At 40.8% G+C, this 16,125-nt stretch overlaps 1 protein-coding gene across 1 annotated transcript in view; it reads left to right on the top strand.

The window, feature by feature from the left end:
• LOC308367717 (uncharacterized protein) overlaps positions 1-12,521 on the top strand; it is a gene marked incomplete at both ends in the record, with an annotated part of 44,290 nt that extends 31,769 nt beyond the window's left edge. The window contains 4 exons of the mRNA XM_080841708.1: positions 2,547-3,221; positions 6,376-6,562; positions 8,947-9,161; positions 12,208-12,521. Of these exons, the coding sequence (XP_080697834.1) occupies positions 2,547-3,221; positions 6,376-6,562; positions 8,947-9,161; positions 12,208-12,521 (1,391 nt within the window). The remainder of the gene's footprint in view (positions 1-2,546; positions 3,222-6,375; positions 6,563-8,946; positions 9,162-12,207) is intronic.
• Positions 12,522-16,125: the final 3,604 nt, after the last annotated feature.

Below are 16,125 nucleotides of genomic sequence, written 5' to 3'. Positions count from 1 at the left end.
AGTTGGTGCTCAACATTAGCTGGTTGCCTTACAGTAATAGGAATATTGGTTAAGCTACACTTGAGAAAATAAAACACATTTTTACCTTGTCCACTCGAGCATCCTTCAATAGCTTTATCGATAATGTAATAGACTACTCTGTTAAAGATGCATTACATTTCCCTCGGGATGAATAAAGTATCTATCTGACTATCTATCTACTCTGCTCACTATTACCTTCACCAGTTGGATACATTGATGCAGTTAGTGGTCTCCTTCCACCAATTAACCTTGCCCTTGGTGACCACATAATCGTTCTGTATTACCTATTTTTATAAGCCATTTCACACAATTCAGACAAACAAAAAGTATAGGGTAATTAATTATAATGTTTATTGGGAGACCCAGAGCTGAACTGCCCGCCGCCCCCTCTCTCTTTCCCCCTTTCACCCAGGATTGCGCTGCACCTTCTTAGCGAGCAGGTGCGCCTGCAGCTGCAGGGGGCGCCAATTTGCCAATTCCTCACGCAGTGATATGATATATAGAAATAGAAAAGCGCTTCGCGGCCCAGATTATTATTACTATTTTTTAAGTGCTCGTGCCGCCCCTCACGTGTCATGAAAAAGTGCCGCCCCGGGCGACTGCCCGGGTCGCCCGTGCCTAAAACCGCCACTGGAAGGAGTACAATGTCTTCTGCATAATCTAAATCTTCAAGCTTGGTTGTGAAGTTCTGTCTGATGCCATTTCTGCGTCCATCTGTTGTTCTTCACATGACCCAGTCAAGTAGGAATAGAAAGACTGACATGCTGCATCCTTGTTTGACGCCTGTGGGGATCTTGAACCATCTTGTATGTTCTATTTCCTCCAGTAAGGTGCATTCAAAGTCTTTGTACATGAGCTGGACCATTTTTGTCAACTTGTCTGGAATGCTGTATGTATGATTTCATCATCTTACATAGGCTGTCTCGGCGGAGTGAAACACTTTTTTGAAGTCGATGAAGTTTGTGTATAGTTGAGTTCTTCACTCATTCACATTTCTCCATCCATCATTCTCTGCTGATTTTAGAGCATTTAAGGTCCAGCCATTTCCTCCTGCCTTGTCTTGCTCTTAGCTTCACTTCTCTGTCCTTCAATGTGTATTCTTCCCGTAGCCTTTCTTTGATTCTTTCCGATCTGGTGCTGTTGATCTTGTCTGAGGTCTCTATCCTCTTGTCAATTGCTTGCCAGGTCTCTGCAGTCAGGAATGGTTTACTCTTCTTCTTATTCATCCGTCAAGTCACATTATCTATATTCTCTATCTGGTTGCAATGTTCATTAATGCCATCTTCCACTTCAAGGGCCTCAAATCTGTTGTGCAATTCTACATTGAACTTCTCCCTGAATTCTTCATTGTAACTCTTTTGGAAGTCCAACCTTGGCATGATCTTTCTTCTCTCTGGGTTTTGTATGGAGCTCCATCCGTAGTCTTGTCATGAGTCGCTTGCTACGTCTGCTCCTCTATAGACTCTGGTGTCTTCTATCGGCGTCATTTATTCTTGTTTAATCATAATGTGGTCAATCCGGTTCTTTGTTCTGCCATCAGGGGACACCCATGTGGCTTTGTGCATGTCTCTGTGTTGAAAACATTCCATGGGTTCCCATGACCTCTTCCATGTCCATGTGGTTTTCTCCCACTTTTGCATTTAAGTCCACCATCACTATTACAATGTCATGTTTGTTATATCTGTCTAAAGTCATCTGGAGTACGTCTTTATCTTAGTCTGTGACCTCTAGTTGGTGCATATGTTTGTATGATGGTAATTTTCTTGAAGTCTGGTATGATCTGGTGCTTGTTACTCGGCTGCTAACTAGTCTCCATTCCATTACGCTCCTCTTTGCTTCTTTTGCTTCCATTAGGCCACACCCCATTTGTATTCTTCCTCTTCTCCAGAGTAAATCAACGTGTTGTCATTTGCAAGCTAGGTACGGCCAGCCCCAGTTCATCTGGTCTCACTAAGTCCTAACAACTCACATCCATATTGCTCCATTTCTCTTTATTCGGCTTTACCTGTTCTGTATAGGGTACACACGTTCCAGCATACTAACCCTGTGGTTGTCTCTTTTTGTTGCTATTAACTTTGTTAGATACTGGGCTTCCCATTGGCTTTGACCCAGTGACCTCATGATGTGTGTGGCTGTAACTCTGTCCACAGTCACAGCATCACCAACGCTGATTGAAGTCTGAATAGTTTCAGTTTCAGAAATCTAGGAACAGGTGATTGGCCTGTAGCCCAACCCCAAACCTGGAGAACCAGTTGGTTTTCTGTTAGGGTTTCCTTCCCTTAGACCATTGCTGTGTCTTGCACACTCACAAGCTCCATCTACATGGGTACAGTTTAACGTCATGTTCAGGACAATTAAATAGGAATTCATACATGGAAATAGCCACTCATGTCTTACTTACCGGTATGCCTTTTTTTCTTCATATGTCCCTTGATTGATTATTAATTAATTGCCATCAAAGAACAACAGTTTCCTAGACTTTCCCACCTCTTAAATTATTATTTATGTGCTGTTTCTGAATACAGGTTATGTTCCACATCTCTCAGAGGTGAAGATTGTGCTGCTGGGATACCAAGATGCTGGGAAGAGTTCATCAGGAAACACCATCCTGGGCAGAGAGGAGTTTTATACTGCAGGGAGAAGAACAGCTCAGTGTGTGAAGAGACAGGGAGAAGTAGCAGGCAGACAGGTCACAGTAGTCGAGGCTCCAGGATGGTGGAGTACTTTCAACCTCAAAGACACTCCTGAGCTCACTAAACAGGAGATTGTGCTCAGTGTGTCTCTATGTCCTCCAGGACCACACGCTGTCCTCCTGGTCATACGTGTAGATAGATCTATCTCAGAGCTCCACAGAAAAAATATTGAGGAACACTTAAGGCTTGCTGGTGAAGATATTTGGAGTCACACCATGGTGCTGTTCACCTATGGGGACTGGTTGGAAGACACAACCATTGAGCAGTACATTGAGAGTGAAGGAAATGCCCTCAGGTGGCTGGTAGAGAAGTGTGGGAACAGATACCATGTCCTTGACAATAAGGGCAGAGGTCACAGGACTCAAGTAACACAGCTGCTGGAGAAGGTTGAAGAGATGGTGGTAATGAACAATGGCTGCCATTTTGAGATGAGCAGGAAGAGACTGGAGGAAACACAGGAAGGGAAGCAGAAACAAAAGGGGAGGCAAAGAAAAACCTTCCTTACTCGTAAGTTCCTGAGATGAGATACTCAAGAAGATAGCAATGCTTTTGACACAGTTTAGTTCTTTCAACCAGATGTTATGTTATTCCTTTCCCTATCGTTACAACTTTTTTGGAAGCAAGAGATAAACCTAGAATTCAATACTAAACATCTGCAAGTATCTGGGATTGACTAACTTTGAATTCTGGAATGCAAGGTTTCTTTAGTTGGAATAAAAGAGATGGCCAGAAAATGGAGAAGGACAAGATGGCCGATCGAATGACAGAGCGTATGGCAGAGTTGGGGCTGGAGGGAAGCATTGATTGTCCCCCTAAAAGTGAGTTAACAGTGAGCCTTTGTCATAATGTACTACAGTCTAGAGTCTCATTTGAATGTTGGGGTGTGATAGTAATTATTTTATACCATATATTTGGAGACTCAATCTTAATAGGAAAAGGCTAGTTGAAACACGCTAGCTACCTGAACATGTAGCAACCTTGACAGCTATATTATTTCAGTATTAACATCATCCAGCCAGCCAGATAAGTGTGTTCAAAAGCCATTTGTTTGTCAGTGAAGACGTACAGTACATTATCAGTAACATTAGGATGACCACCTTAAACTATTAATGCTCTCTGAGAACAAATATTGGCCATATTTGTCAGATAATTTCTTCAAGTGATCTGGTGACACATTTTACCTCAGGCCTGAAAGTACTGGGCTGTGTTTCCGCACTCTACATAGTATTTATCGAACCAGAACCTCCTTGGGCAATCAGCACCTTACTCAGCCCTCTAGTGTAATTAGCCCTCCCATAAAACAAGGGGGGATGGGCCTGCGTGTTACTGCCACCATGGATGTTGAGTTAGATTTAGAATTAGAATTAGAGCTTTCTGTTCACAAGGTTACAACAAATCTAGGCCCCGTCCACACTTACCCGGGTAAATATAAAAACGCAGAAATATTTCTCCGTTTAGCCCTTCCGTCCACACTTAAACGGCGTATTCAGATACAAGGTTTTCAGATACGCTGGCGTTCGGTTGTCATGGCACTGGGAGAAACTTGCTCTCGAGGGGCTATAACTAGAGGGGCAGGAGTCGTGTAACCATGACAACAATTGTCATTTGTCAACCCGGAGTTTTCAAATGTATACATCCAAAAGAAAAAGTGTCATTCAACCGAGCTCAGACCATGATGACCGGCTCAGGCCCCCCACAATCTGAACCATTAACCATCTCAGAAGATGTCCTCCAACAAACACTGGTTTCTGACAGGTTGCAAGTGTGGAGGGGGGTATCGATACCGCAGAGCCCTCTGTTAAAGATATGTCTGGTACCCTGCTGTGAAACTTAAATGGACAAATTACAGCACTATTATATGCCTAAATTAAATGATATATCAAATATAAACATTTAAACAAGTAACATTTCAGTTATTATTTCACCTGTATCCCTGATGTTTGTATTGTTTTTGTTTCATGAATTGCGTAAAATATCTCGCACGCACATTTTTTCCATTGAGCAGCTGATGTGTCATGCTAAAACATCTCTTGTTTTGTTACAAATGGAGCAGACCTGGTTTAGACCTGCTTTTATGAGGCGGATAATTGTCACGCAAATAACAGATGTGCTCTCGTCAGGCAGTTTTAGAAAATACCACGGAATACATAATTAGGCTCACATTACGCATCTCCTCCCATCTTTTTGTGGAGAACACCCACTTTCCCTTATACCTTCCCATGTATGCATACGTATTAGACAAGAAGCGCAACTTGCTTCAATAGTTTCAGCAGCGGGCAATCTGTGATTTTACCCAAGCCACATTTGTAAATACGGTTCCATGTCTTTACCCTCATTTTATGGAGAAATTACGCCTGAAGTGGCTAAATTATGTTAGTAAATCCCATAGTGTCTCAAGTTCAAAGTACTTTACTGTCATTGTCACAAGGACAACGAGACAGTAGAGGCAGCAACAGACTTCTTCAACTGCTAAATAATCATAAATAACAATTAATAAAATATTAATAATAAATATTATCATTTTTAAAAGCAATATATCTACATATTGAAGTGCAGTCCGTGGGGGTTGGGCTGGGCCGGGGGGAGATGAAGGGGGGGGGGGGGGGGGAGTGGGGGGTGTGGGTGAGCTGTTGAGAAGCCTTATTGCACAAGGATAGAAGCTCTTTGCCATCCTTGAGGTGCGTGCCTTTGATGATCTGAACCTTTTCCCTGACGGGAGTAACAGGAACAGATGATGGGCAGGATGGGAAGGGTCTGTGAGGATGCGTTTAGAGCGCTGCAGGCAACGGGAGGAGGAGATGGAAAAGATGTCGGGCAGCTCTGCTCCAATGATCCTTCCAGCTGTTTAAATCAGCCTCTGGATGGCTGCCTGCTCCGCCTTTGTGCAGCTGTAGAACCATACATTTAGGCAGTATGTCAGCACACTCTCTATAGCGCAGCAGTAAAAGTTATACAGCAGCCTCTGAGGAAGGTGTTCTTTCCTCAACTTCCGGAGATAAAAGAGGCGTTGCTGGGCCTTCCCCAAAACGGAAGCTGTGTTTTTGACCCAGGACAACTCCTCCGTCAGTGTCAGACCCAGAAACTTAACAGAGGTGACTCGCTCAACCTCTTTATCGTTGATGTAGAGTGGGAGATGGTGATTGTGCTGGGCAGACTTCCGGAAGTCAATGATCATCTCTTTTGTTTTCTTTATGTTGAGACTGAGGTTGTGCTCAGATCACCAGACTGCCAGGTTTCCCACTTCTTGCCTGTAGGCAGCCTCATCGTTGTTGGAGATGAGGCCAAGCACTGTTGTATCATCTGCAAATTTGAAGATGTAGTTGGATGGGCAGGAGGGAGTACAGTCATGGGTGTAGAGGGTGTATAATGTGATATAATGCTCTACATGTGATATTAAGCATCAGTCCTGACTGAAAGTACTGACTGCAAGTTATTGGTAATTATGCTTTGTCTATGTTTAATAATTTGACTAAATCAGTGTCAGAGACAGTATCTTGGCATTTAAAGTGCACCTAGGGAAACTTGTAGATATGGTGGCACCAAATTAAAACCGCCTCAGTAAAGGTGGTCACTCTACATGTACTTTTGGGATGAATGGTGACATTGATCAAGTAAGTGTAATTCTTAAGTGTCTCTTGAGTGTAATTGTGTTCTGTTTCAGTGAGTGGAGATGACAGATCTGAGATGTTCACAGAGGAAAGCTCTGGCTACGGCACACACACATCAGCAGCACCTTCTGAAGCCCCTTCTGGATGGGGCTCTCAGGAATCCATCAACACTGTGAGTTCTGGAACTCCGAGAGGTTCTAGGAAAGAAAGAGGGTTCAGAGCTGAGAAGACTGGCCCAGAGTCAGGAAACAGTGGCCATCACTATGAGAAGGACAGAGAGAGACCTGAGGAAATGGAGGTGAGAAGGAAACAACAGGGAGCAGAGGACAGACAGATGGAGGACAGACAGATGGATGTCTTCGGGCAGAGAGATACTCATACATTTTCAGTTGGTGAGTTGATTTTTTTATGTACAAGAATAGTGTTTTTTGCTTTCATTTCCCCTGATGAATTATTATCTATGTGTGTGTCTTGTGTACTGTATAACATTGATATGTTAATTTAATTTAATATTAGTCCATTGCCAGTTAAATTGAAGAAAACATTTTCAAAATGTAATGTGAAATGTAATACGACATGTGTTTCTTTACTGGTGCACTACTATCATCTCATGAATTATATACTGTAGGGAATTTAACCCAGTACAGCAGTTTTGAAATCATACTATTTTTCAAAGTTTGACATTCACCAAAAAATGACTTTAAGGAAAACACATATTTGTATCCCTCAAATAAGTTGTGAAATGAATAGAAAAATACAATATTTTGAAGATATGACCAATTATTTCTGCTTAAAATAACAGCTTATAACTGCTTTCATCAGAGACTCCTTCAATTCATGCAGTTACAAAGTTTGCTGTATTAAAGCTTGACTGCTTGACTGAAATAAGTCTTGCAAAATGTGGAGCAGTGCTTTGGGTTGGTTTGTCTTGTTGTAGGATGAGAGTGGCGAGCCTTACTTGTTTCTTTTTACTCGACAAACTCTATCTCTCAGCAGTGTATTATCTTTGTCTGTCCATGTTTTCTTTCAATCATCTTCTGCCCAGTAGCAGTTTGCATTTTAGTAATTTGCTCATTTTAGTCTTTACCTTTCACCAACTAGTCTTGAATATGACGTCTTCTTTGAAACTCTGCCTAGAAATCTAGTATTACAGTGCCTTTCCACAGTTGACTATCAGACTGAAGCCGGCAGCCACTTTTGAAGTAATTTTGTCTATTTCACCTATCTAAATAAAACATTGATCCCAAAGTGCTACGTATGCTTACATACAGCGCAAATTATCTGAGAAGAGTAGGAAGGTAATTAATCTTCAGAGGTACCTAAATATTGTATTAAAAAAATTAAAACACACACACACAAACACACACACACACATACACACACACACACACACACACACGCACATTATAAACATTTCTGGCCAACACCCAGCTATGCATAGATGATACACGCTAAAAGCATTTGGACATTTCTTGTGTTAGAACTTTGGAGTGACAATTTTTTCCCAAAACCAGTGACGAGTGACAATTTTTTCCCAAAACCAGTGACTTAAATCTTAACAGCTGCCAGTTTACATTCAACACAGTATTGGGAGGGAGGAGCTGCACCCTCCCCTCTCAACTCTCACACTAAATAACTCGCTACAGCCTACATGCACACAGTCAGATGACACATTCTCAACCGCTGGAATTTTCATTCATTAGTGAATTTTATTTCTGAAACTGAAAACATTACAGAGGTCCAGACCTCAGTGACCTCAGTGACCTCAGAGCTGGATACGGCCATGCTTGATCACAGAAGTGTCAACAAACTGATGTTACTTACACTGTTTTTGTCTGTATAAAACAAAAACATTTTCAGTAGTGATCACTTTAAAGGAAGGCACATTAATGGTTTATTTTTTTTGAAGATGAAGATGAAGATTGTGATGAATCAGAGAACAATGAAGCCCCTGGCCCCTCAGTAGCAGTGCTATCAGACATGTCTATTCCACAGAAATCAGAGAGGTAAACTAAATATAGTTAATTTTACTGCCATTTTGGTATTTGATCAACTTTACAAATGCATATTTTGCATACAGATTTTGAAAATGTTCTACCATAATGTTGGGAAATAATTATGTTGTTAATTTGTTTAAGACATGTAAAATTATGTGAAAAAAGTTACTGGGAAAATATATTTAAAACTAAGTGTATTTAATCTTTCATTTTATCTGCATTATTTTCTGCAGAAGACTCCTTGGTGGACAGCTTCCAGAAAAGAAAGGTATGATTAACAGCCCACATATCTGCAGTCAATCAAGTGCTCATCATATCATGTTAACAAATCTGTGGTTTTGCAGGGGAAGTGGAAGACATGTGTAGTGCCGAAGACAGGAAATGCAATGGAGATGTAGAGGTATGTTCATTTAGTCATTGGATCATAATATTTATTTACTATATTTTTCAGCCATACAATATCAATATCATTGTTTTTTATTCTCTCAGGTCTTCACACCAGACATCACTACTTCAGAGAGGACCACATACTGGTTAGTTGTTGCATTTGCCAGTGTCAGAAGGTCTTATTTTATCAAATGTAATTTCCTGTATGATTTACTCGTTCCTGATTTGCTCTAATTGTAGGTTCAGCTGTAGCTCTGCAGGTGTGTTCCAGTGTCGTTACACAGGGCTGATCTTCAAAACGGACACGGCGGCTGAGGTGCAGTACCACACAACGTCCTGGGACTACGGACAGCTGGAGTGTGAAGGTTTAATGGCAGCGGGTCCGCTGTTCAAGATGAAAGGTCTTCAGGGGACTGTCAGCCAGCTGGGATTTCCACACTGTGAGATCATTTCCAGTGAGTGGCTGTTTCAAAGTTACTTTCCCCCTTGCTAGGCATTTAGTGTTTGCTAACTTGTCTATTTTGCCACATGCAAGATGCTTTTTTCCTCTATCTTTCTGCAGGTGATAAGACTCCACCACTAACTATAATACACATAAGTGACAAAATGTTTGAGATGCTCCAGCCTCTGAAAACTTCAGACACCCATGTGTTTTTTAACATCAATGGATTCTCTAAGTTTGGACTTGGCAAAAAAAGACGCAGAGAGGAAAACATCAAATGCCGGATCGAAGCTCTTGTGATACTCATTCTAGATGAGACTGTACTGAATGTTTTTCTGCTACCAAGGAATTTCGATCTCTGTGAGGTAGGAATTTTAGGATTTTTTTAGAAGGCTGTGTGGTGAAGTGTTGATCTATTGGCTGCATGCAAGCACTGTATGGTGAAATGGGCTACATACAGGCACTGTATGGTGAAGTGGTGATCTATTGGCTACATACAGGCACTGTATGGTGAAGTGGTGATCTATTGGCTACACACAAGCAATGTGTGGTGAAGTGGTGATCTATTGGCTACATACAAGCACTGTTTTATCAATCAAATAAAATCACAATGTATACAGTGTACTGTTGTTGATGGATTGTTCATAGATTAAAATAAAACAAAGACATGTTCCCTTAAGAAGACATTGGAATATATAATCATGATCATTTATGTGCTCATTTTAGTGTATTCATTTTTTAATGGCTATATATACAGTACTGTGCAAAAGTTTTAGGCAGGTGTGAAAAAATGCTGTAAACTAAGAATGCTTTCAAAAATGGAAGTGTTAACAGTTTATTTTCATCAATTCTTCATAAATTAACAAAATGCAGTGAAGGAACAGAAGAAAATTCTAAATTAAATCAATATTTGGTGTGACCACCCTTTGCCTTCAAAATAGCATCAATTCTTCCAGATACACTTGCGCAGTTTTTGAAGGAACACGGCTTGTAAATTGTTCCAAACATCTTAAGAGAACTAACCACAGATCTTCTGTGGATGTAGGCTTCCTAAAATTCTTCTGTCTCTTCATGTAAACCCAGACAGACTCGATGATGTAGAGATTAGGGCTCTGTGGGGGTCATACCATCACTTGCAGGACTTTCTGTTCTTCTTTAAGCTGAAGATAGTTGTTAATGACATTGGCTGTATGTTTGGGGTTATGTTCCTGCTGCAGAATACATTTGGTGCCAATCATACGCCTCCCTGATGGTATTGCATGATGGATTAGTATCTGCCTGTATTTCTCAGCATTGAGGACACCATTCATCCTGACCAAATCTCCAACTCCACTTGCAGAAATGCAGCCCCAAACTGGAAAGGAACCTCTACCATGCTTCACTGTTGCCTGCAGACTCTCATTATTGTACCTCTCTCCAGCCTCCAGCGAACAAACTGCCTTCTTCTACAGCCAAATATTTCTAATTTTGACTCATCAGTCCAGAGCACCTTCTGCCATGTTTCTGCACCCTAGTTTCTATGTTTACGTGCTTAGTTCAGTCACTTGGCCTTGTTTCCTTGTCGGGGTAGAGCTTTTTGGCTGCAACTCTTCCATGAAGACCACTTCTGGCCAGACTTCCCCGGACAGTAAATGTCTGTACCTGGGTACCACTGGTTTCTGCCCGTTCTGAGCTGATGCCACTGCTTGAAATCTTCCGATTTCGAAGGTAAATAAGCTTGATGTGTTTTTCATCAGCTGCATTAAGTTTCCTTGGCTGAACACTGCGTCTACGATCCTCAACGTCTTCTTCAAAACAGCTGGAACTGCACATTTTGAAACCCCTGTCTGCTTTGAAATCTTTGTCTGGGAGAGACCCTGCTGATGCAGTATAACTACGTTGTGTCTTGTTGCTGTGCTCAGTCTTACCATGTAAATGGATAAAAAATAAACATTTATTGTTTACATTTTTCAAAGCATTCTTAGTTCATAGCATTTTTTCACACCTGCCTAAAACGTTTGCACAGTACTGTATATTAATTGTATTTGGGGATATTCTTTCGATCCAGCTATGTGAAAAGAGAAGGAAGTTGAAGCAAAGAGCAGAGATCTATGTTGATACCATATCAAACTGCAGACTAATCTCTGATGAGGAGTACAGTCTCACCTGCCCTTCAGAGAAGCCCAAAGTAGTGCACAAAGTTATTCCAGAGGTAAATAGAATGACGATTGATTCTTTGTTCATTGGTTCTAAATTTAGCTGTTGATCAGTCAAAGGTGATGAGAGTAATTCCTTTTCTCTTCTCTTGATGGGCTGCAGATCGATACATTTCATGAAGGCTATGAAGGCTGCTGTCCAATATTTCAGGTGTTTTTATCCATCATGGAACCCATTCATCTATATCTGCATGAAAGTGGCAATGGGCATGTGTGGAAGACCTATATAAACCTTTCAGGTAAATAGGTTTTTGACACTTGGGAAACATTTCATGACAGATATTGGAAGTAAAATCATGTTTAGAAACATTTAGCTGAATTGTAATTTCAGATGATATTGTTATTTTCTATTAACAGCTCACCAGAAGGGAGGGACTTCAGCAGGTAAATTGTTAATTTTACACTAGGTGGATTTTCACACAGTTCCCTCTGTCAGAACCTGAGTACAGTTGTTTCTGAGGGTTCCCCACATTGTTGGTAGATAACAGACTACAAATCAACTAATTTTACTAAAGCGTTATCAAATGTAAATTGTAAATTATTGTAAACATTTGTAAATGACCCGATAATAACCACTCACCTCTACAAAAATACTCATTTTTGACACTGTACTTCACAGTTACTAACCCTACAACAACACTGTCTGGTTGTGTGGTAAATAGGATGTTACTTAGAAGTAATGACATGTAGCACTTTTATAAAAACGACATACACAGTAATAATCACTAACTACCACAATCGTACCCTTTACTGACTCTTTATTTTTGATTACGACTTACCTAACAGGTACTTAAACTAAAATTAGCTGTACATTTACCTTTTTCCCAATATTTTAATGACAGAAGCCTCCTGTTTCTGTTTTAGAGTTCCTGCCCTCAAGTCCCTACACCCCACCAGGTCAGAACTTCTTCCACAGACACAAAGCAGCGCTAGAGACGCGTCTAGGGCTCCTGGCACCCATCCTCTCTGATCTTGTAGCATGTAGAGTTCTGAACTCTCAGGAGAGAGAGGTCGTGGAGAGCAAAGAATCAGAAACCAAGCAGAACCGTGCTCTGATACTCACGCTTGAGAAGAAAGGAGGTAAAGCCCAGGAGGAGTTCTACAAAGTTCTCTCGATATGCGATCCGTACCTGGTGAAAGACCTTGAGACACCTCATGACTATAGGACATCTGCTTGAGAGGAAAGGAGGTCAAGCCCAGGAGGAGTTCTATAGGGTTCTTCCGAAATGTGATGTGATGTGAACCTGGTAGCTATACAGTACATGGCGGTTAATTACCTCCATGTAGATGGATTTCACATACCAAGCCATATCAGATAAACCCCCACTCTCTGTTTGAATAATACCAGGGGTCTGGTAGCCTGGCCATTACCAGCCTGTGGCTCCATTTCTTTCCATCAGTCAGTCTGGCAAAACCCCATGCATTTTCGTTTCCGAGATGGGCAGGTGCTTAGCTTGAGGTTTAAAATCATTGGAGTTCCCTTAACCAATCAGCAACGTTTGGTAAGCATTCGGTCTCCCGTCTCTCCATTACTAACGGGGCCATCTGGTAGATTTCTGATGTTCTCTGGAGTCGAGACAATGCTGGTAAACTACAAACGCCACTGTACTACATGCACCTCGGCAAGGCGAGTTTTGCATCACAGCTCTGAACTGTTCGCTGATTGGTGCGGTTGTAGGGTGAAGCCTGGAAACGATGTTAGGTGGGGTTGGGCCAGACTGAGTATGAGCTTGAAATCAATTCAGGCGGAAATACATAGGCTGGTGTCACCAGGCCAGGGGTCTGGAGCCAGAGCCATCAGACTTGATCCCTGGCCTTCGTCTGTGTTTGGAGCCAGGCCGTTAGAACTGATTATTGGTCTTTGTCTACAAGATGGATGGAGCCAGGCATATTTAGCATTAAGATGACCATGGTCAAACTGGAACCCCCCTTACCTGACTAGATATTTAGATAGTTCACATTGGTCAAGGTAGACCTTCCCTTGCCTTACATTCACACCTACCTTGACCCCCAGACACACCAACCCCTTTTTAGGCTTGCCATTGTTTGATATATGTTAATTATGTTGAAAAACCTGCTGAAACTTCGCTATACTGTACATGGTGGTTATCCACCTCTACCTACATATGGGTTCATGCAGGTCATTGGGTATAGCAAGGTGCCAACTACACCGTAGTCATGGTTGCAATACCCATGAAGGTATATAGATATGTTTATGTATATTTGTATAGAATGTTTAACTTTGGATACAAGTGTCAGCTGGATGACTAAATATGCGTGTAGATATGTATGTTTATGTTTATTGATCTGCAATCAATAGGGAACAGTCAGCACATGCTGATCTTCTTTTGTTTTGTTTTATTGGTTTGAGCCCATGTCAGTGATTGGTTTGAGCCAAAGTCAGTGATCGTTGTGCATAGACCTCAGATCAATGTTGTTGGGTGATCAACTGTACATGGGCCATCAGGGAACAGTTTCAGGAATATTAACATTATTACACAACAGTCTGAGATCTGTATCAGCTGAGACTGTAAGTCACTGTTACTGTCATATAATGCATTAATAGGAAGAATTGTGAAAAGCTGTTCATAATCAAAGAATGTGAATGTATTAATCAATGCCTTTTTAGTAATGAATACCTTTGTATGGATTATATGCCTTATATGTGTACGGGAACATGGCTCTTCTGTGTTCCTGTGTGAAACTTAGATTCTTAAGTGCCGACGCCTCTGTTTGTGCATGTTCTAATTGCATCAATAACATCACACAGGGTTTTTATATCTTACTCTGACTCTATCAGAGTAAGATGTAAAAACCCTGTCTGATGTTATTGAAATTGCTTCACTCATCTTCGCGTTGTGATTGAGCCCGACAATTGTTGATTGAATTAATATACTTATCTACAAATCCAGAGTCTGAGGTAACTTTAGTGTGAATTTTCACCTAAAATGTAAAACATGACGTGTGTGAACATATTTGTACTGCACATGATGTTTTTGTAATTTTACGGTTTGGGTCGGTCCATAAGCAAAGAAAATAACTTGTTCTTTATTTTTGTTTCCATCGTTTAAATTGAATGGCCGATGGCAAACTAAAGAGTTCATTGTAGTCACTTTCAGAACTGTGCACATATACTATGCATGATGTTTTTGTACGTTTATAGTTTGACTATTCCATGAGCAAAGAATATATTTTGTTCTTCTTTTTTGTATACTTGTGTTTTCTATATGTAATCTATGCCATGGTAAGAAGGTCATTGCATTCACATTGAGAACTTGAATAAATATTCTTGTCATGATGCTCATAGTCTCATCTGTTGCCTCTATCAATCATGCTAGAGTAATTAACAGATCAAGAAAGGCACATCTATTTAAAAGCAATTTATAGCAATTGGCAAGATCGTCCCTCGTTGATGGAAACCTATTTGGCAGCAGAAACTTAACCCAACTCACAAGTGAGCCTACCAGAGTGGATTACAGGTCTTTGTCTTTGTTAGGTTGGATTCTCGTCACCCATCCTGACAGAATTCTAAATTCAGCGGTGTTGTCTAATTGCTTCAGTGACCATTCCATTATCTTCTGTGTTTGGAAGATTAAAGCACCTCGTCTCCCCACAAAGATTAATTGGTTAACAAATATGAACATAATGGATATATTAATAACTGTAATGCAACAATATTTAGGCCTAATAGTATTTCATATTAATACACATTCCTAAATCATGATAATTAATAAGGTTAGCCTACATATTTGTTGGCTAACTAGGCTATAGAAATAAACTTGCCTGAGACAAACACTACTGCCGTCACGGGACGTCAAGGCTCAGACAGGTGTTTCAGGTGAAGCAGAGTTTACTGATGAATACAGGCCAGGAACAGGGGAGTGGACACAAACAGGGCGTACTAACAAACAGGGTAAACACTTAGAAGTATGCTAGACTAAATTAAAGACAAAACTAGAAAAAGACAGAACCTCAAAGAGCTTAACAGAACTCAGGAATGTTACCAAAATAATATGTAACTTAGGAGGCAACAGTATATGAAACCAAGATACAACACCGGAACAGCCAAACAGTAGGTGACGAACAAAACTGAGATAGTGGAAAAGAATCTTTGAGAACATTGGCTAACAAGTCCAAGGAATCAATCCACTGGGAACCGGTTCTCAACAAGAACCGGTTCTCGATTCCCATCCCTAGTGATAACAGCAGTCCTGGTCGGTATTGGTGTTCTTATATCAGTCTGGTTTTATAACAGGAGTCCTGGTTGGTATCGGTGTTCTTATATCAGTCTGGTTCAATAACAGCAGTCCTGGTTGATAGTGCTGTTCTCATATCAGTCTGGTTCTATAACAGCAGTCCTGGTTGATGGTGCTGTTCTCATATCAGTCTGGTTCAATAACAGCAGTCCTGGTTGATAATGCTGTTCTCATATCAGCTGATCTTTACTTTTAACCTCTCAACAGGACTGTGATGCATTTTTGCGATGATTCAGTCAATATGTCACATTCATTTATATTTATATTTATATTAAGAGAATATATTTATTTATATTTAGAGGATATTATGATGTTCAAGTATGTTTGGCAGAGTTTCTTTATTCAGATTCATACGAAGTAGAGAACTCAATGTAGCTTTGCATTAATATACTGTCTGTGAAGAACGAAAACCAGATGTGAACCTTGCAGCGTTGGGCTCAAACCCAATCATGACTGTCTGTTATGGGAGACAAACGCAGGAGATGTTGAGGATCCCCAGCTGTCTTGTTCATTAACAGCTTTGTTT

Source organism: Sprattus sprattus, assembly GCF_963457725.1.
Source record: "Sprattus sprattus genome assembly, chromosome: 1".
In the NCBI taxonomy this organism is placed as follows: domain Eukaryota; kingdom Metazoa; phylum Chordata; class Actinopteri; order Clupeiformes; family Clupeidae; genus Sprattus; species Sprattus sprattus.
The sequence above is the reverse complement of the archived record's forward strand: the minus strand, read 5'-3'. Positions and strand labels throughout refer to the sequence as shown.